Here is a 20,235-nt window from a genome sequence, read left to right on the forward strand (position 1 = left end):
ACTACAACTTAAATAATACGTCTGGATTTAAACGTGCCACCAACAGACAGTGAGCATCTGTCTCGGCTACTGCACTGGTGTAAAGCAGATGTGGAGTGGAGATGGGTGTAGCAAAGCGAGATCCAAGTAAACATGTTGTTCCATTCACACGGCGTTACCGGATAACGACAACTACTCAGCATCATGCACAGCCATGCTACTGCCCCGGTTTGTTTTGACACGTGATGCTTCGACAGCGATGCTAGCCAACTCGGTAGCACTTTCTCTTACGGGAAATACTGAAAGAAACACAGCCCCGAAACTCAGCTTTTGTTTAATATCATATTACAATAGCTATCCAGCAAAAAACACGACTGTGTGCGAGAAGTTGAGCTTTGACACCCCGTTAGCCACAGTTGCCAAGTTAGCTAAACAATGCGCGCCCGAATAGTGTCACACCAAACTCCATTTAAAAATATGACAAATTTAAGTTGGCGTTTAAGTGGCAAACGTACATACCCCCTAATGAATGTCTGAGCTTCTACATTCCATACTATTATCCAGTGAGGTCGGCATTCCAGTTCCAGTTGATTTAAATAAAATTATGTTGGTTTGGACTACGCTGTTCGCTCATGTTGCTTTGTTGTGATGCTAGCTTTGCAATTTTTGTGTATCTGAAAAACTGCAAAAATCGCTAAGTGCTGCTTGCTGTTTCAGGACGTTTAGAATATTAAAAAGCGGATCATAACATTTCAGAGCAGACACCCTGTCATGTTCTATCATCATATGGGATGAACACAAATTGCACTACAATTATGGAGTTAACAGCTAACGATAGTAACGTTAGCAATAGCACTAACGCACCGTAAATTAAGATGGTTAATCCAACGGTAACGCTTGGTTATCTTTTCTCTCACCTGCCACAGGCTGTCCTCTTCTGGGACAAGATCGCCATCGAGGAGGGGGTCCGGTGTGTGACATATTCAGGAGAGGTTTGGTGAAGTGAATATTACTAGCTAGCCAGTGGCTTGATGGTCCCTCTCTTAGACCACGGTGATTCCTGGTTGTCGCTCACCCAAGCACCGCGGACTCAGGGCCCTTTAGCTAACGTTACTAGCTAATTCAGGAGATTCATCCAACAAGTATAAGCCCGGTCAACATTCTGACGGGCCGGCAGGCATTTACACGAACCATATGTTGCTACGACTCACGGTTGATTAACATCCCAAAAATTATGTTTTCTTTTCCGTTTAGTTTTCTTAAATCCAGATTGTTAGCAATTAGCTAGCACAGCGTCACTCCAGTAACTAAACGTGCTAACTAGCTAGTGCTACACTGGCTAGTCTTCTACTTCTGGTTATTAACGGCTGTAGTTCAGACGACAGCCTGCGTCATACTGCCACCTGCAGGTGTATACGAGAAAGTGCACAAAACTACAAAAATCATGCTTTAGGATCAGTCACGTGTACTACTATTACTAATAAAAAACACACATTGTTGCCCCTTTTAAGAGCTGCGCTCTGAAAATTTAAATCTTGTGTATGTACAATATATTTATCCACGTATTATTTATGTATGTATTGTATTTAGTTCCCAGTCTTAAAACTTTTGCAAGTTGTCAGTCGGTTTTTTAATCAGCCGATTTTTGCCTTCCTTGTGAACACATTGTTGTTTTACAATGTATTGTGCTTTTCTGCTTCAGTACCCAAAGTCATTTTTGTTGCTGTTGTTGTTGCATATTCAATAAAGTACAAAATAATAATTCTAAAATTCATGCCAACTTTCACATCCATTTAACTTGGCAAATATTTATTTGGTAATTAACAACATGCACAATTGCACAAGTTCAATAAATACAAATGAAACACAATTTGTGATAATGTATGTTAGATTATGTCTGTAAACAGCTTGTTGAGAGTAGCTCTGTAGCTATTTGTGCCCTGTGTTATAAAAAAAATGGCTATGCTATCTCAGGCACATTTAAAAGTTTCTGGAAAACAAAAAATACTACATTATCAAGCTTATTTATAGTACATGCCATTGTTAAATCTAATGGCAAGTTGTACAGCAAAAAATACACCAAGTGACAGCTTTCTGGTGTCAAGAAGTGAAGATGTGACTGATAACAGACAGGAAACATACATGAATCTTATCATAATATATAGCTAATATGATGAATTTTACAACAAAACATCAATCTCACCATTTACATAAATCCTCAGGACGCCACCACTGGACAGACCTGGGCTTTGTGACATAATGCAGCCTGTACATGCACACATTTAAAGGAATATCTCTAAATAAGTATTCCTATAAAACACACCAAGTCGTCTGAATAAAGCAGCTACCATATGTTATAAATATCCGTATCAATAAACAATAGACAGGCATTGCATTTGATAACCCGGCGGTGATGTCTGGTGTGAGATTGCACCCATTCTTCTTTATTTTCATTCCACAGTGGATACAGTGCCAAGCAGGATAATGTCACACACCACCATGGAAGTCTCTGGCAAGATGAAACCACGTCTGGTAATCACAGTTGACTGACTTTCCTGATTCTTGGAATGTCATTATGGTTTTATTTCCCTCCCCCTCAACGGCCCTGACCTTGTTCAAACATGTCCAAAGTGACGTAAACAGTTAGCGGTGGCGTCTTTTCTTGCTGTTTCACTGGAGCACGCGCACACTGCTTACTGGTCCTCAGGGCAGGGGTTTCTTCTGGACTCTGACTTCGATATGGGCTGGATGGGCTGTCCTCTGATGAAAGCAGCTCTGTGGTTTCTGCGGGAAAAGATGCATGCTGTTTGTCCACAGGTTCAGCTGGTTCTTCACTCTGTATGTGTGGTGCTGGGACTGTGGCTGGGTCAGCATATTCGCCTGTCATATTTTGGTCACTGGCTGGGTTGTCATGACTGCCTGCAGCTGGTGGAGAGGTGGACGTTCTCGGAGCTTCCGTGTAAATGCTGTCACAGAAGCTTTCCGCTGGATTATGGAATGGCGGGAAGGGACATATTCCCTATAGACATGTCCACACGTAGACACACAAACACAGAAAAAATACAGTCAATAATTCAAGAGATAAAACCTTACATGCAGAATCATGACATATGTAATAAAAGTTCGGTAAAAACCAGGAGACCTCTGGAAAGACAACAAACAATCAAAATTCCATGTCAATCATTGTCCTTCATGGGTATTTGTATCTACAAAGGCTGGTTGTAGTCATTTCTTGGGACTTGATATATTTAAAATTTGATGACTTAAAGGATAACCTGACTCCTTGTAGTGCGTTTACACTGGGGCTGCAACTAACTAACTGTAGATTATTGTTTCAACTAAACAATTCACTGCTTTTCTGTAACATGTTACATACTCTAACTGTTAGTTTGTTTGCTCTCATAACATTTTTTTTTTTTTAATCAGAGATCAGAAGTGCAATGCCAGCATGCATCGACAGCTTCTTGACAGCTGTAGCGTCTGATTTGAGCTGAGATGTCAGATCGAGGAGGACCCATCACTGACGAGCTCATCAGACTGTAGTTCAATCTTACATATTTATACACATGCTTTATTATAGCAGTCAAACATCGACCAGTGTGGATTCTGTTCCAGTTCCTCTCTGCCAACTGCCTGTGAACTGTCTGTTCAAAGTCTCAATGTGGCTACAAGCCAATTTATTATTCCTTTGTCATGACTGTCACCTGAGTAAAGCAGGAACTTTCCTCCCTGACCACACATGACCTAGAGGTGAATCGTCTCTCCCCCTCAGCTGTTTTAAAATGGATGTAATTCACTCCTCCTAATCCCCCCCCACACTGAGTTCACCTTTTCATGACTCATTGGTGACCACAGCGCCACAGAGCTGTGACCAGGGTCAGGCACCGGCTTCTCCTTGAATTTCCTCCACCTAAAAAGCAGATAATTAGCATCATTAGGGCATAAATTTTCAAGGTTTTTCATTTTTCAAAATCTAGTGCAATATGTCTTTTATCATTACTGATATGGAAATACATGTGGTTCTTGCCCATCACGTCATCGCTGGCAGCAAAGGATTGAAACTTACTGAACAGCACAGCATAATCCAAGAGATAGCACAAGAACTATGAGGATGCCTCCGGAGACACCGAGCGCTGCGCTGAGCCTCGGATCTGTCAAAGAAAGAAGGATGCAGGAGCTCGATGAGCAGGAAAAATGACTCACTTCTCCAAAACTCCTCGAAGGAATGAAACCGTCTGATAAAACACGTTCTTCTCACTAAGGGCAAAAGCATGACGATTTATGAAGTCTGAGTTCAGTTACGATGAATTGACTCAGTCATGTTGATTACATATCAGTACTGAATTGAGCAAGGTTGTGTTTTAATTGTTTATGAATGCAACTTGGCTCTTTATTAGCCATTATGAAGCACCATTAATGCCTTATTCTGTCAGTTAGGGTTCTTAAGGGTTAGAGTTTGGTTATTAAGACAATAATTCATGTACAAGAACTTCCTTATTTACCATGAATAAGTAGAAATTAGGAGGTTAATGAGGGAAAACTCTTGGCTAGTGGCCAGGTAGTTGTAGAAAACGATCATGCAGAATAAGGCACAAATAAGTGCTTCATAACGACTAATAAATGGTCAATATGCTACTCACATGCATGCTAAGATACTAGGTGACGGTGAGCATGTGTACCTTATTATAAAGTGTTACCTTTTTGTGTGTGAGAGGTAGAGTGTGTGTTTTTTCTGCCTTTAACAAATAACAGCGTCTCAGCAGACAGTGCATTCCACCTGACATGCCAAAGCATGCACGCAACACAAGTGATGCGTCTGTCTGAGTTAGGGCAAAATAACAACTGCCAAAATTAACAATGTGGAAAGGTTAACACGTCTGACTCCAGGCTTATCGAGGTTTTTTGTGGAACCAAGCACCCACAGGCTCTCCCTGACTTGCCACAACAGTCACCTCCTGAAGGTAGACCCATACGACGCTCTGTTGATCTCATCATGCTTCTGTGAGCGCAGGACTTTAAATCTCGCCACCCTGTCGCTGGTCAGTTCAGGTGAGTTTGCACATTTCTGGTCACTCTGGAAGATTCCTATGAGAGGGCTGCAGTTTTTTCTAATATAACTTGGGCTAAAATTTTACATACGCAATAATCCCTTCAAGATTACTCACCAAATCGTTTGGTATGGAAGAACTCCTCAGTGCTTTTGGTGGTTCCAGTAAGAGCTGTGGCTTCGACAACAACTCTGTATTGGGTGTCTGGATTCAGATCTTTCAAAAGGATGTCCCGCGCTGTGCTATCTACGGTAACATCTAGAACAAAACCGTAACAGAAACACAGAGAAAGGTAAGACAAGTGTCTTCAATTCATTTGCAAACTTAGAACGAGCCCGTGGCGGCTTACTGAGCTGTGGTCCTTTCTGGGTTCCGTAGAAGATGGTGTAGTTGACGACATCACCGCTGCACGCCTCCTGGGACTCCACGTCCCACTTCACAAGGACACTTTTGTCTGTAGTCTTAATTTCGGTAATACTGACATTCCCTGGATCTGTACAGAGCACGTTTTTAAAATCAGACTGGTACGACATGAAAAAACACTTCACTGAAATCCTGAAAAAATCTGAATACCTCCGACTCCGGAGCAGATGTGAAGGGTCTGTGCGCCATGGCCCGTCTTGTCATCAAAGAGGGGAGTTACTGTAATATTGTATGGCTTCTTATCCAGGAGGTCTGTAAGGAAGGGAAGACAGTTCTGAAAACCTGCTAAAGTAAAGGGGCAATAAAGGGGCAATAAACACCTTGAAGCCATAGTTGTAATTCTCCTTCTGCTACTGCTCCTGTGTAGCTTTTTAGCTGTGCTAGCGACGTAGCTTTAGGGATGGCAATGTTGGTGCTCATCCCTTTGGTCCAGACTGAAATATCTCTTGCGAGTTTTAATAGATTGTCATTACATTTCGTACTGACGTTCATGTTCCCCTGAGGACAAAGTCGACTGACGCTGGTGATCCCATAAATTTCCCCCTTGTGCTACCACGAGGTTGTCATTTTTCTGTTTAAAATTCTTTTCTGCCTTTATTAGACAGTAGGGAGATGACAGGAAATGAGGGAAAGAGAGATGCAGCAAAGGTCCCCCGCCAGACTCATGTGGTTCATGATTAGTGTCTTAAAGGACCAGTGTGCGGGGCGATCTAATGAATATGAACTATAATAGTCATAATTATGTTTTCATTAGTGTACAGCCACCTCAAAATAAAGTTTTTGTTATCTGAGTTGTTATATCTACAGAGGGAGCAGGTCGTCTTCCACAGAGTCCACCGTGTTATGTTGTCATGTTCTATGGCAGCCCAGAATGGACAAACCAATTTGTGAGTTTTGCAGCTACCGTAGGTACGCCTACGTGCTTGGAAATTAAAGGGTGAGGTGAGGGGTACTCATGTTGGTTGCAATCTGCAATATCGCCACTAGATGCCACTAAATCCTACACACTGGTCCTTTGAAGCTGCAGGAGTGCCACTCAGTCTGACGGTGGACTTTCTGTAGAGCATCTCTTCTCTGTGAGATGAGTCACAGTTTCTCACAATTGTCAAACGATAACATCTTTCCAGCGAACGCATTAAAGCAGCTTTCAAAAGTCTGTTTCCACCAGTGTATCCATTACTTGCCACACCCAGACCATGAAAATAACACATTAATTGATGTGACGGTCAAAAAAGTTAAGTCATAGCCCATAATTCAGCGGTGGATTGATGACAACTCTGATTCCCTCCATCAGAACTCATTCCATATATTACTATTAGGACCCATGAAGTATCTAATCCATCTTTCCATCCATCCATCAACCACTTCATGTCTGTTAACCTACCAAACAGTGTTGCATTAGTGTATTTGGTCTGCTTCCAAAAGTATTCATTTCCGTTGTGTGTGTAGTCGACCATGTAACCGCTGACGGGCTGAGCAGGAGCGCTCCAGCTGACCAGAATAACGCCTTCAAGGGTTGAGGTCTGGATGTTGGTAACTTGAGGGAGGCCTGCCAAGTGAGGTCGAGTGAAAAGAGGCAGATTGCTTGATACCAAATCACCAGCATGCATTAAGGCAAAGCACTATTCCATTAAAATGAAGCACTATGATTCAGAAACTGCGGCAACCCATTAAGAAAGCAAAATCAATAGTATTAAAACTCACTCTCTCCAACGGCTGGCACGTACACAGAGTCCTCCATCATCCAATCATCATGGAAGATTTTGAGGTTTATTCTGCGTGCGCCTTGGTTCACCTTGACATCACAAACTGAATTGGCACAGGAAGTATCTGTATGATTTACTCCAGTCATGTCTTCCTTGTAGGGAGTCTGTTCGATCATGTAGGTAAATGTGTCCTGGCATGTTGAAGGAATCCCCTGCGTAGACAATAAAGTTGAATTATGAGTTTGGAAACAAAAGAAAGAGAAATGTTTAATATAAGGCAGCAGTGACAGGCTTCCTCACCGTCCACATGGCATGAACTTTTCTGACTCCATTTTTATCCGCTTCAGCCACCTTTCTCCACAGGCGCAGCTCGACATCCCTTTCTGTAAAAGGTTCAAATACATTTAAAACAACAGGACCGCCGTTCAGACCTGAACTGAAAGCAAAACTGTTCTGGGCTCACGGTAGCTAACAGCTGAACAACACTCTAAGGAGTGATAGTGGCATTAATCACTGGTTGTTATTGGTTTTCTAGGATTGCACCAAGAATTCAGATGAGCAACCCGACATCGTGACATACAAGTCTATACTTGTGGATCACTCAGTTTGGTTAAATCCAATGATTATGTATCACCAGGCCTGGTCATGTGGAGTCATTTTAACATCATCTTAACAGTCAGTGCTCCCAATCATACACATATATTTATCACCATTCCTCTTCTATCTGAACTCTTTTTTAATGCATACACTGAAAGAATTACACTTCACTGTGACTGTGCCTCTTATGACTACACGCAACAAAGAAACTTGATTGATTTACTGACTCTTAAGTATGGATTTTATGACCTTTTTTTGACCTTGATAAGTTATTAATCATGCTAATAGAGCTGTAGAGCTGTCAATATTAATACAAGCTATTTTAAAAAGCAGATGAAATGTTATATTTGCGCACAGATCATTTGGGAGCCTGTCAGTTCTGATGCTGATGCGAGCTGATTTTAACATTGATCTTACTGTTTAGTTTGGTCAGAACTGTCCTCTCGTGGCTCCAGTCGCTCCAGGGGGCCTCGCCTAAAGCACAGCGGACTGCAAATGTGTAGTTATGGCAGGACTCCACTTTCTCAATCACCATTTCCCCTTTGCCCACATTTGTTTCCAGAGTCTTATTCAGCACCCACTTGGAAAAACAGACAGAGTTTGATTAGAAACATCCTTCCACCATCCAGATTTTCAATAGGCTTTTTGTGCTTTGGAAATGAGGTTTGCCAGGGAAAAAAAGCAAGTCTTACCTCTGGACCTCCTTCATCGACAGCCTGGAACAGAGACGCAAACAGAATCCAGGCATGAGGGCGAATTGCAAAAACAGTAGCGGAGTCAAAAAGCTGTTCTCCTGATTTTACACCTTTTTATTCAGGAGCAATAAAGATGGAGTTATAGCATTCTGCCAGCAGCAGTTTACCTCAGCAGCTGTGTCCGAAATAACTCCCTATCTGCCAGTGCACCGCATTTACTGAGTGAGTTTATCCACCAAAGTCCGCAATGGTACAAACACCACTTTTAGCTGACAATGCGGCAACGCACAACATTATACAGGTGCAAAAATTACAGTTGAGCTGAACAGCTGTCTGATGAAAAAAAGCAAAGTCAAACCTCAATTTACTGCTCGCTAACAGCCATTATTATATGTACCATATTTTCTAATCTGTGACCGAGCAAATACTGACGGGCATTTTTACCTCCTTTGTTTTGTGACTGTTTGAAATTCGTTTTTCAGTTTGGTGCTTCAGTAAGTTAAGCTAGGCATCACAGCAGCTATTCGAGGCTAAGCTGCTGCTAATGCCGCATACATCATGTCATAATCACCAGTTTTCAGCTCGTAAATAGCTTTCAAGCAAACATCCGAGTCAACATTGTGACCAGGAAAGCAGCTTGGTGGTTAATAATACAGAGAGGCCTGAAAACCACACAAAAATGACTTCCCTTTTGACCTCGAGGGGAAAATGCAACTCTTCATTAACAAACTGGAACAGAAAGGGAAACAGAAATCTCAATCAGCCATGAAGAGGAAGTGAAAAACAGCTGGGCCAGTTTTTACACCTTTTCAACTGGGAGCCTTAAAGACGAACAAACTGTGAACAGTTTCATCGAAATTAGACATTTCCTGTCTACCTTTTCACTGTCACATTGACCAATAAAAGTTTTTGTGTGAATTTCTTAATAACATTAGGTCAATGGCTGTTATTCCTGTTCTGCCAATATTCCGTGAACGCAGCATTATAGCAGCAGTCTGACGCTGATGTGCTGCTAGTGCTGCATCCTTGTTACATTAGTTATCGTAATTATGAGTTTCCGACTTGTAAATAGTCTTCAGGTCAACATCCAATGGCGCTAAATAAGACAGAAGTCACTGAAAACCAAACACGGATTCCCTTAAATCAGCTAAATCCAGGTCACTTTCTCGTGTAGAGATTCACTTCTACAATAAGGTTGTTATGCTCATCGTATTCTGATTTGCGATCACTATCACTGAAGTTTTTGTGTTTTATTCGATACCGTTTCCACACTTTCACAGCTGCCTCCAGTGAACACCTCAAATGCTGCATGCAGGAGCTCAATGAGGGACGTACCTTGCTGTATTTGACTTGACAGCGTTGCTTTCTTTGGAAAAATGGCGGGAGGCTCCACTCCACCAACAGATGATCAGAGGCAGCGAGTACACTTATGTGTGGACGGGTGATTTTCACTGAGGGAATATGATTGTGATGAATATGTAGAAATGTACAATGTTAACACACAAAGCTACAAAATTGACTTTATGATACTTACATATGCTGAATGGACTAAATTCATAAGGGTCGGAGGAAGCTTCCCATGCAGCAGATTTAGCTCTCACAGTAACTCTGGAACTCTGCACCAGAGGTATTTTATCGGATATATCATGATAGTTGTGCGTGCAGGTTGTTTTCTGTGAGTTGCAGATTTCACTCTGACGAGCGCATGAGTCACTGGAAGGAACATGTTTCATGTTAAGCACACATAGCAACAAGGCAAAGAATTGTTCCTGCATTAGTTCTTAGACAAAAGGAAGAAAACATGGAACCCACCACAGGACAGTGTAGTTTACTTCCAATGAAGCATCAGTCTGATGCTCCCAGCTGCATGTGAACAGGTCTGGTAAACCTTGCGTCGCCTGATCATCGTAATGAAGCAAGCATGATATCTTGCTGGGTTTTGCTGTGAAAAAATGTCATATATTTGATGTTGTTGCAGGCATCCTCAACCACATGAACGTTGAGAACATAAAAGCACTTCTTACTGTACGTTCTGATGATGGCGCCCCCGAGGACCTCCTGCGTATCTGCACTGTGGCACTGCAGTGTGGCGCTGCGCTTGGTGAAGTTCCTCAGTGACAGGGCGGAGTGTGAGGAGTTGGAGGTGCTTTCCTTTATATACCCGTTGTCCAGCGTCCAGAAGACTTTGCCATGGACACATGAGGTCTGGCACACGATCTTGGTGTCGGATCCCACTTCAATGTACTGATCTTGAGAGACAACCTTGCACTTGTTCTCATGCAGGCCTGCAGGAAATGATAATGGTAATTGAAATTCTACTATTTTTCCTAATGATATGACAGACCATCACATGAATGAGGAGGATTGATACCACTGTCAGGTCTGAGTCATCAGACAACCAACATGTTTGGCTGGTAGCGTAACAGTCTTATGGGTGGAACATAAACAATATTACAACATCAAATAGAGATATTTCTACTACACTGAAGTTTGATAGTAGATATTGTGTCAGTCACTGAGGACTTGAGCAATGCTCTCTGTGGTGGTTTGTTTTGTAATTTGAATAACAAAGCATGCCACACCACGCCTCTGTCCACTCTGTGCACTGCCAGGCTAATTCTCTGGAAATACTCATTAGGCTGTCTTCATCAGAATCCTGCATGAGAAAATCCACTGTCTGTGCTGGTAATCATTCTGAGTGATGCTCTGATGCTTCTGAAAGGCTCTGTAGAGAGTTCACACCCATGTGCATACTTGAGTGAGCTGCTGTGGGCAGTAAGAGGTTTTTCCTTGGTACATTTTTATACAAAGAAAGGAACAACTTGATGTATAACATATGCCGAATTTACAAGAGGGGACAACTTATTAAGAATCTGTTGTAGACAATGTTTGACATAATTTATAAAGTTTCACCAAATCTAATAATCCACAAAATTCAATGATTTCTTAAGGGAGTCTGGGGCTGATTAATCACTGCCTTAAATCAGCAGGTTTTACTGTGGAGGTCAGGGATCTGATCTCAGTGAGGACAATAAGAATGCATTCAAAATGCAGGTGTAAACGCAAAGGCAAGATCTGATCGTTCATTATCGGGATAACACATCCAGATACATGTTCCAGGTTAATATCAGGGTTAAATGAGGCGTCTGACTTGAAAGTCACTGGATTCGTGAGGCTGCAGCTTCTCCCAGCTTGGGAGAAATATTACAGATATTATGAATGTTTCAGGGGAAATGTACACTGAACAGTCACCGTGATATATTACTATTCCTCTCATGCGTTCAAACTCAGCTAAAATATCAATGTAAGTCAGAAAGGGATCCATGAGGTGGTGGGGAAGGTGGGTACATTTGTCAGGGTTGCCAAATACTGTAAATTGACACAACATCCTCTCCAGTGTCCTTTCATTCAGATTTTTTTGGACCGATCGCTTCACTTGACCACATGTTTTACTTTAAGTCTTCCCTTGTGACATAGAAACAATGTCCAAATCTACATGTAGACCTTTTTTTTATTAACGAATAAGGAGTTAGCGGTGGGTCACTAACCTTCATGACTCAACACTTCCTGTTGCTGCTTCGGTAACGGTTGCAGGTGGAAAGCTTTCCACTTGAAGCAGTAACAGGAAGACTTCACTTTGCATTCTGAGCACATTAGCACAAAGAGATTTTAGTATCGCTCCAACAGCAAAGAGACCCCATTAGAAAACTCTGTCAGGACTGGAATAGACTGTAGGCTCCACACTCCTACTTAGAGAACAGATAAATGAGGCCCAGTTTGTGCCTCTGATGCACCTCAGAGTCACAGAGCTGAGCATCGGTTCCTCTAAGAGAAACCCAGAAGAACATTTCCAGAATTCTGAAAGATTTTTCTCATCGTTTGGATGGAAAAAGGTTCTGTCTTACTGTGGGATCACTTTTAAATGGACTTATGCTACAAATGGCTTAAAAATCCAGTGTGTCTTTCACACCACAAACCAACCACACCTGCATCGAACATTTGAGCTTTCCACAACTTGTTGTCAGAAGGAGATCAGTAATGGTCGTACTCTGTTTTATTCATGTTACACAACATCCCAACTTCTTTGGAATTGAGGTTGTACTTATGGAGCACAGACTGGAGCTGGAGACAGGCAGCAAGTGAAAACTGAGCCTTTTAAAAATGCTGCAAACCCCTAGTCCCATGCGTGACACCAGACACCAGATACAACAGCACAACACAAAATGACACCACAGATACGACTTCAACAGCCCCTGCTCTGATTCTAGCCAATGTAAACGCCCATCAGCTTGCTCTGGATGCCTCGGAAGTGAGTGCATCTTTGCGGGAGCTGCAACTACAAGTCTTCCACCGTCTGCTCCCAAACTGTATCTGACACATTTGACTGAACATCAAGTCATCTGTAACAGTAACAGGGTTTTGAGTGATTTATCTCAATGGAGTGTCAGAGATTAGCACTATGACTGCAACCAACTCACTGACTGCACAACAACTTGGACGAATTCCAGTGCAAAATATTTTTGTCTGAACATGCAGAGTGGAGCTCCGCATCTGGTTTGCATCAAGTTTCTCTGCTGATGCTGGTCCGGTGTCATCGCACCCAGTTCTGCTCCTTTTCCCGCACTTTTTGCTGCCCTGCACAAATCAGGAACTTTTTCATGGCATGTGAGAGGAACATGGAATAAACAAGGCTTTGTACGAGCTCTGCGGTTTGTGATTGGCTTGTAGTTTATTACGTTTATTCCACAGTGAAGCAGAATTGGCCACCGTCTTGGAAACATCTGTCTTCAGCTGCTTTATTTCAGCATTGTGAAGCCCCGAGAAACAACTGAGAGTACGCTCCTGAGTAATGGTGTTTGGATCAGGTGCCTGTGATTCAGTTCCATGTAAAAGCAGTGAAAATTATTCAAATGAGAGTGCAGCTATTGCTACCGGTAAACATTTGAGGGCACCAGGTGTGTAAAACTGGAGTTACAACACATGACAGTACATTTTTGATTTATGTGTAAGTTGCATTGTAATGCAATGAACTGGTGTGTGTGCATGTGCTCACTTTGGGTCTGTGTGGTTTCTGTTTGGATGAGAATAACTGATGATGTAAAAACCTGCAGGCAAAGTCGGAGACCAGGATTTAGAAGGGCTACGGTGCTGCTTCTCAATATGCAAATGAAGCGCTATCTGACTAAATATGTGCTAATTTACATAAATTTCCAGAACAGAAATGGGAACATTGGATAAAGACAGGTTCAGAATTCTTGTTTCACTCTGTTGACAAATCTCTTTTAAACACTTCATAAGGCAGAAAATACTTTCATCGGCTTTAAAAGAATCTATTTTTGTGTTGTTTTTAGGAATAAAATGTTACATAAATCAAGAATCAGAATAAGGGAAACTGAAAAGTTTGGTGTGTGTTTGACGCTACTGAGGTGGAGATTTCTGGCTCAGAGTATGAGGAAAACAAACTGCCTCACAGATATGTACTGTAAAATTCTGTGCATTTTTAGACAGAGAATAAAATCAGCAAACTTCCTCAGCTGATTCTTTGCACTAAGGCAATTTTTTGTTACAGAAATGCTATGTTGAAACATGCAATAGATTTTTTTTATCTAATTGAATATGCACTGATTTGCATAATCACCTAAATGTGTATTTTGGATGTTTTCTTTGCACTAGTCTGAAAAAAGACATTTTATGAAAAAAAAAACGGCAAAAATCTCAAAATTGGCTAGCGAAGGACGAAACAGTGCTTTCACCTGTCGTGTTTTGCTTTTAGTGCTTTGTGAAGATATTTCTCAAAAAACTAAAACAGTGTACATTTGAATGCAGTTGATGTAAATGAACTCAAGACATTTCTAAATACCGGCCCCCTGTATTATGTATACAGAGAACATAAATGAAACCAAAACAGAACCAGCATTTCCCAGTACTCCAGACCTGTATGTGACCAGTCAGCAGCTCTGCATTTTGACACCCTGCTTCACGAGAAATATGAAATATAAGAGGTTTACTTACCTTTGCACATGGAGGGGATGACAGCCAGGGTGAACAGGGCTAGGAAGGAATACATCTCTGTTATCCCAGTACCAGATCTTAAAGAAATCTCCTTTTAAAAGACATGTAGAGCTGTGAGATTCTCAGCTGTGCGAGACAAAATAGTTTAAATTGTCTGTTACGGCAGACTGGACTCTACACTGCACTGCATTATTCCCACTAACTCTGCTTTTCAGCCATCAAGTAACAGGAACTGAAGCAAACTCTGAAATAAACGGGAGGTATTACCCAACTGGAAACACAGCGAGCTAAGAGGAAGTGAAGTAACTTGTCGACAGTCTGTCAGGCTTTGATAATGTGCCTCTATTTATTCCCGGAGCAACGCGAGAGCAAGACAATAAACCTCCCTGCTCAAAATACGCTGCTATGATGACGTTATGAACCACACTCGACTGCCGGATTATGAATCTTAATTGCTTGGGGAATATTTGGCTGCACCATATCAAGAGTTGCTCAAATGGACTCACAAAGAGCAGCAGTGGAGGAAGCATTCAGATTCTTTATACAAGTACCATAAAGTACTAATACCAATACTCCTTAGTATTTAAAATGTTGCTGAAGTTTGAAGTATGTAAGTATAATTACAAAAATTTACTGAGAGTATTCAAAGCAAAAATACTCAGTATTATTATATCATTTAATCCTGCATTTTGATGTAAAAGCAGGATTCAACTGTTGTAACTGATTATAACTGTTAGGTGCAAATTCAGGAGCAAATTCTGAATTATTTTGTATATGACTATAACTAATGATTATTTTCATTATGGATTAATCTGTTGATCATTTCTCCATTAATTGATTGATTGTTTGGTTTGTAAAAACTCTGAAACTTGTGAGAAATGCTGTCACAGTTACCTAAAGTGATACATTCACATGCTTGTTCTGTCCAACAAACACAAAACACAACAGTGTCAGCTGACAACTTTGATACTGTGTTAAAACTTAAAGCTAACTTGAAAGCTATCTGACCTTTTACTTTTTTCAAATTGCACATCATATTTTGCAGCATTTCCTTGCAGCCATCAAATAAAAGATTTGTTGGAATACCTGGATGCCTTACTCTTGTGGTCATATAGCTCCACCTAGTGGTACATGGATGTGTTTTAAGAAAAGCTAAACTAGGCTGGCTCTGAGGAGACTCTCTGGGGTGAAAAATAATCATTCTAGCTCGCACAGAGCGCTTCAAGCTCCATTAAAGATTGGTTATTTGAATAAAACACATAGAACGCCAAATTTAAAACCAAAAACATTTATATTGGTCTTGATTTACGGAAAGTTTGTACACCGGTGCAACGCTGCAATTAGTATAACGTGTAATGTAGTTCGCTTACGAAATACCCCGGAAGTAGTTCTATGAGAATCTGGACTTCCGTAGCGAGCCTTGCTAGCTAAGTTAGCCTGCTAGCATTATACGTAAACTACCTTGCTGCATGGCGACCGTTTAATTGTTTGTTAGTTGAGCTGTTAGCTTTCAAGTCCACTCATTTAATTGTAAAATCATATGGCTCTTATTAGAAAGTACAAATAACATCATATAACACCCACATTATCCCGTATAGTCGAGTGTAACGGTCGAGTGGGAAGAATTTCCGGGGCACTTGTAACTTGGACACATAACACACCGTGACACCGTCCTTGCTCGTCTGTCCCCGCTTTCATGTACGCTGCGGTGCTCGTAGCCGCTGTAGTCGGCGGTGGGGTACTGCTACTTATGCGTCGTCTGTTTCCTCAGAAACCTGTAAAACTGCTCCAGTATCCTGCCCACACCATGCGAGGAAAGACGGTCATCGTGACCGGGGCTAACAGCGGGATAGGGAAGGCTCTGGCCGGGGAGCTGCTGAAGCTCCAAGCCCGGGTCATCATGGCCTGCCGGGACCAGCGGCGCGCCGAGGAGGCAGCCAGGGACATCAAGGAGCAAGCCGGACCAGAGCAGGGGGAGGTGGTCATCAAACTCCTGGACCTCGCTTCCCTTAGATCGGTCCGAAAATTTTGCGAGGAAATTAATCAGGTCGGTAGAGACGATACGAGCAAACATGGGGAAGTCAGCCTCATTGTCCCTGCTGAATGGACAGTTCGTTTGTTACTGTGCAGATTAGCTTCTGAAGCGACTGCTGTCTGGTTCATTCCAGCTGTTGTCACGTTCAGTCCAAAGGAGAACATCACAGGTGGCTGAGGGGACTGTCCGTGGTGCTGAACTTCACTGCCGACTCCCTGATGACAGACATTAGATGATCACCTTTTAGGTTATAGGCAGTCTGTAATCAAGATGTGCTCTCAGACAGCCTTCATTCAGTACAAGTCAGATTGTTTTCAGAGTTGATTAGTGTGTAAAACATCAGAAAACAGTGAAAAGGGGCCATCACAATTTCCTGAAGCACTGTGTAATGTCATTAAATGTCTTGTTTGGTCCCAAAACCTCAAATATCCAGCTTACATCAACATAAGACCAAGAAAAGCAGCAAAATCTGACACCGGAGAACCAGGAGCCATCGCATATTTGGCCTATTTGCTTGAAAAATGACTTAAACTCTGAGTCCATAACCAACATTATTGTCTGTCAGTCAGCTCATGGCTTTATTGACTAACTGCTGCAGCTCTGCACTCTACAAATATATTAGTGTGCTGCTCTGTCCATGAGAAATGTGGAGCTCAACTCACATCTGTGTCACATGCGGTCACTGTCAAATGTGTGGTGCACGCTTTATTGTAGTACTTTTGGTGAACTCTAACCCCAGAAAATTATATGACATTAGGAATCATTTATTATAGCAGTCATTCCCAGTTTCTGGATCCCTTTTGATAGTGTAGGTCACAGTGCTCGATGAGTACTAACGCAGTATTTCTGTGCTCTCATAACCAGCAGGTGTCTCAAGGTGCTCCCTTTAAGACCAGAGTTTGTATCTCGGGATCGATTAAATCAATGAATTAGTGTTTTAATAAAGGCAGCTCCATTGCACAGCTCTCTCAGTTCGGCCTGTTTATGTTCAAAACAAACATTTGAGTGTGTTATGAAGCTGAAATTTTGGACTCTTCAGTGATTAAAATTTCTCTGACCCTTCAGGAGGAATCCAAGATTGACGTGCTCATCAACAACGCAGGCATCTACCAGTGTCCCTACTCAAAGACAGAGGATGGTTTTGAGATGCAGTTCGGTGTGAATCACCTGGGTCACTTCCTCCTCACTCACCTCCTGCTGGACCTCCTGAAGAGGTCGGCTCCCTGCCGCATCGTCGTGGTTTCCTCTAAGCTGTACAAGTACGGCCAAATCAACTTCGATGACCTGAACAGTGAAAAGAACTACGATAAGGCATTTTGCTACAGTCAGAGCAAGCTGGCCAACCTGCTGTTTACACTGGAACTGGCTCGCCAGCTGGAGGGCACGGGGGTCACGGTCAACGCTCTCACCCCCGGCATCGTCAGGACCGGGCTCGGCAGGCATGTCCAAATCCCTGTCCTGGCAAAGCCGCTGTTCAGCCTCGCCTCGCTGGTCTTTTTCAAGAGTCCGCTGGAGGGGGCCCAGACTCCTCTCTATCTGGCCTGCTCCCCTGAAGTGGAGGGAGTGTCGGGGAAGTGCTTCGCTAACTGCAAGGAAGAGGAGCTGTTGGCCAAAGCTACAGATGACCAGGCTGCCAAGAAACTGTGGGAGATAAGCAGGAGGATGGTTGGGCTCGAGAACTGAGCGGAGTTCCGCTCTGTGGACGGTGCTGGGAGGACTTATGTGTTCCTGGATGAAATACTTAATCTACCGAAGCCCCAGAGCCACTGTTCTACAAGAGATGGTGAAAAGACAGATTGCCACCTGCGGGATTAGTAATTAAATGGCATATTGTGCCAATGAAGTGTGTAAAGGATGTGTCTGTGAGTGCACATTGTGGTGGGTTGATCACAGAATGTTTAAAGCTCTGAATTAAAAAAAAAATGTGCCTATTAAATGATCTCTGCTTTCGTCCGCCATAACGTTCCCTGTCTTCTGAAGTCTTCGTCGTGCATGTGTACACGTAGAAAACCAATTTAAAAAAGCTGATTACCAGTATGCATGGCTAAGAAAAGAGAGATTACAGCAAAAGACTAAAAAAAAACATCCGCGTGAACTTTTCGGCTTCCTAGAAAGACACTCAGGAAGTCGAGGAAACGTGGCGCCTAATAGTCGATGCTCACTGATTCAACCTTTTTTTATTCTCCGAGGGGGGGGGGGTTCATTACCAGAACAAAGAAAAGCAAAACCACAAAAAAAGGCGAAACAACAATTAGCTAATAAAAAAGCCATTAAAGCTCCATGACTGGGGAAGATAATTTGATACGTAAATTAAGATAATTAAAACGTAAAACAGTTATGGAAAAAGCCCTAAAACCTTGCAGTTAGGGTAGATGGTCTGGATACTTAATTAACAGCACTATGTTAATTGATTACTACTAAGAGGTTGAGAGGTTTAAGATCACATTTCTAAAATGTCCAGGAGGTTCATGTGTGTTGATTTTAAGGAGGTGCTGTGTGTCGTTCCATGAGTCAGGTGCAGTAATGAATGAACGTCAGTGCAGACAGACGCAGAAACGTTAACTAAGACCTCCTCATTTGCTGCACCCAGCGTGCCTGGTCAGTCTGGGGTTATGAATCCGAGATCCATCCGATAGCACCTCGCTCTCCCGTCTGTCTTAAAGGGCCTGGCCGAGCTCCGCACACGTCAAATCAAAGAGAAAGAACTCATCTGGTTCGCAGAAGTCGAGCTGAGCTGTCACCTTTCCCTCCATTGTGAGGTCACATTATTGCTTGTTCTGTGCAAATCGTCAGAGCGGTCTGCAAAGCACATCCATTTTCTAGTTCAGCTATTGTCCCCGAGTGCTAAATTTGTGCTTGCTTTAGCATTGATTCTGCAGTGTTACAAAAAAAAAAAAAAAAGACAAGAGGTGGGGAGTAGCTGTTAATCTAGTTCCCCTCTGTTGATGTGTTTGAAGTGTAAATGCTCTCTGCTGTGTTTGGAGGAGACGGTTGACAGTGCAGATCAGTGAGACGCTGCCTGCTCAGTGGCTCCCTCTTGTGGATGGTTTCAATCCTGCACCTCATCAGGAAGGAGTGACAGGAGACACAGCAGCAGTTGTGAAAAATCAGATGCATGACAACAAATGCAGGAACACGTCTGAAATGAGTGAATGGCCTCGATATGCTGACAGGACAACTGTAGTGTCGACGGTGGACTAAATTTAAACCTGCAACAGGCGATCGTTTCATTATCAACCTGCAGATCTTTTTCAGCGTTAATTGGTTAATCGTTTGTTCCATAAATGAAGGAAAACACTGAAATTTCTCGCACTCACAAGTCTTAAAATATCTTGTTTTGTCTCACCAGCAGTTTTCAGTTTGCAAGCAGCAAATTATTAAACATGAGAAGCTTCTTTAAAAAAATCGCTTTATCTGCTAATTATCTTTTATTAACTAACCGCTGACCCATACAAATAGATGGAAAAACGAAATTACTTTGTGTGTAACTAACAGCCCAAAAATTCAGTTTACAACAGAGAGAAGCAGCGAGTCTTTGTTTCTGAGAGGCTGCAGCCGGCGTTTGGCCTTTTCTCTTGGTAATTGATCGACTAATTGATTAACTGACCGTTTACCTCACCGCAATACATCGAGCTGAAAGAGTTTAATCAGCAGGAAAAGTAGAATTTATTGTATTTTCACCACTCTGTGTATTTGCACTCCCGGCACGACATTTGTAACATTCATCAGAAGTATTGAGT

General features: G+C 42.3%; 3 protein-coding genes across 4 annotated transcripts in view; 1 reads left to right on the forward strand and 2 right to left on the reverse strand.

The window, feature by feature from the left end:
* The window catches only part of rngtt (RNA guanylyltransferase and 5'-phosphatase), a 79,786-nt gene extending 78,458 nt beyond the window's left edge, over window positions 1–1,328 (reverse strand). The window contains exon 1 of the mRNA XM_076756638.1: window positions 897–1,328. Coding sequence (XP_076612753.1) covers window positions 897–960 — 64 coding nt within the window. The 5' untranslated portion in view covers window positions 961–1,328. The remainder of the gene's footprint in view (window positions 1–896) is intronic.
* Window positions 1,329–1,783: 455 nt separating this feature from the next.
* LOC143336442 (interleukin-6 receptor subunit beta-like) lies at window positions 1,784–14,911 on the reverse strand. Its single transcript, XM_076756634.1, has 16 exons — window positions 14,461–14,911; window positions 10,473–10,733; window positions 10,261–10,390; window positions 9,983–10,161; window positions 9,784–9,899; window positions 8,446–8,469; window positions 8,171–8,333; window positions 7,457–7,539; window positions 7,155–7,368; window positions 6,835–6,999; window positions 5,601–5,702; window positions 5,377–5,520; window positions 5,145–5,285; window positions 4,046–4,130; window positions 3,808–3,889; window positions 1,784–2,998 (listed from the first exon to the last, which is right to left on the reverse strand). The coding sequence occupies exons 1-16, from the start codon at window positions 14,513–14,515 to the stop codon at window positions 2,576–2,578; spliced, it is 2,367 nt and encodes a 788-aa protein (XP_076612749.1). The 5' UTR covers window positions 14,516–14,911; the 3' UTR covers window positions 1,784–2,575.
* Window positions 14,912–16,010: 1,099 nt separating this feature from the next.
* rdh14b (retinol dehydrogenase 14b) lies at window positions 16,011–19,401 on the forward strand. 2 transcript variants are annotated; one of them, XR_013078523.1, is made up of 3 exons: window positions 16,012–16,507; window positions 17,561–18,927; window positions 18,960–19,401. XR_013078523.1 is itself a non-coding variant. In XM_076756639.1 (2 exons), the coding sequence occupies exons 1-2, from the start codon at window positions 16,157–16,159 to the stop codon at window positions 18,176–18,178; spliced, it is 969 nt and encodes a 322-aa protein (XP_076612754.1). In that variant the 5' UTR covers window positions 16,011–16,156; the 3' UTR covers window positions 18,179–19,401. The 2 variants fall into 2 exon arrangements, 1 of the variants encoding a protein (XP_076612754.1); XM_076756639.1 differs by having other exon boundaries at window positions 16,011–16,507; window positions 17,561–19,401.
* The last annotated feature ends 834 nt before the right edge of the window (window positions 19,402–20,235 follow it).

This window comes from Chaetodon auriga, chromosome 18 (genome assembly GCF_051107435.1).
Source record: "Chaetodon auriga isolate fChaAug3 chromosome 18, fChaAug3.hap1, whole genome shotgun sequence".
In the NCBI taxonomy this organism is placed as follows: Eukaryota; Metazoa; Chordata; class Actinopteri; order Chaetodontiformes; family Chaetodontidae; genus Chaetodon; species Chaetodon auriga.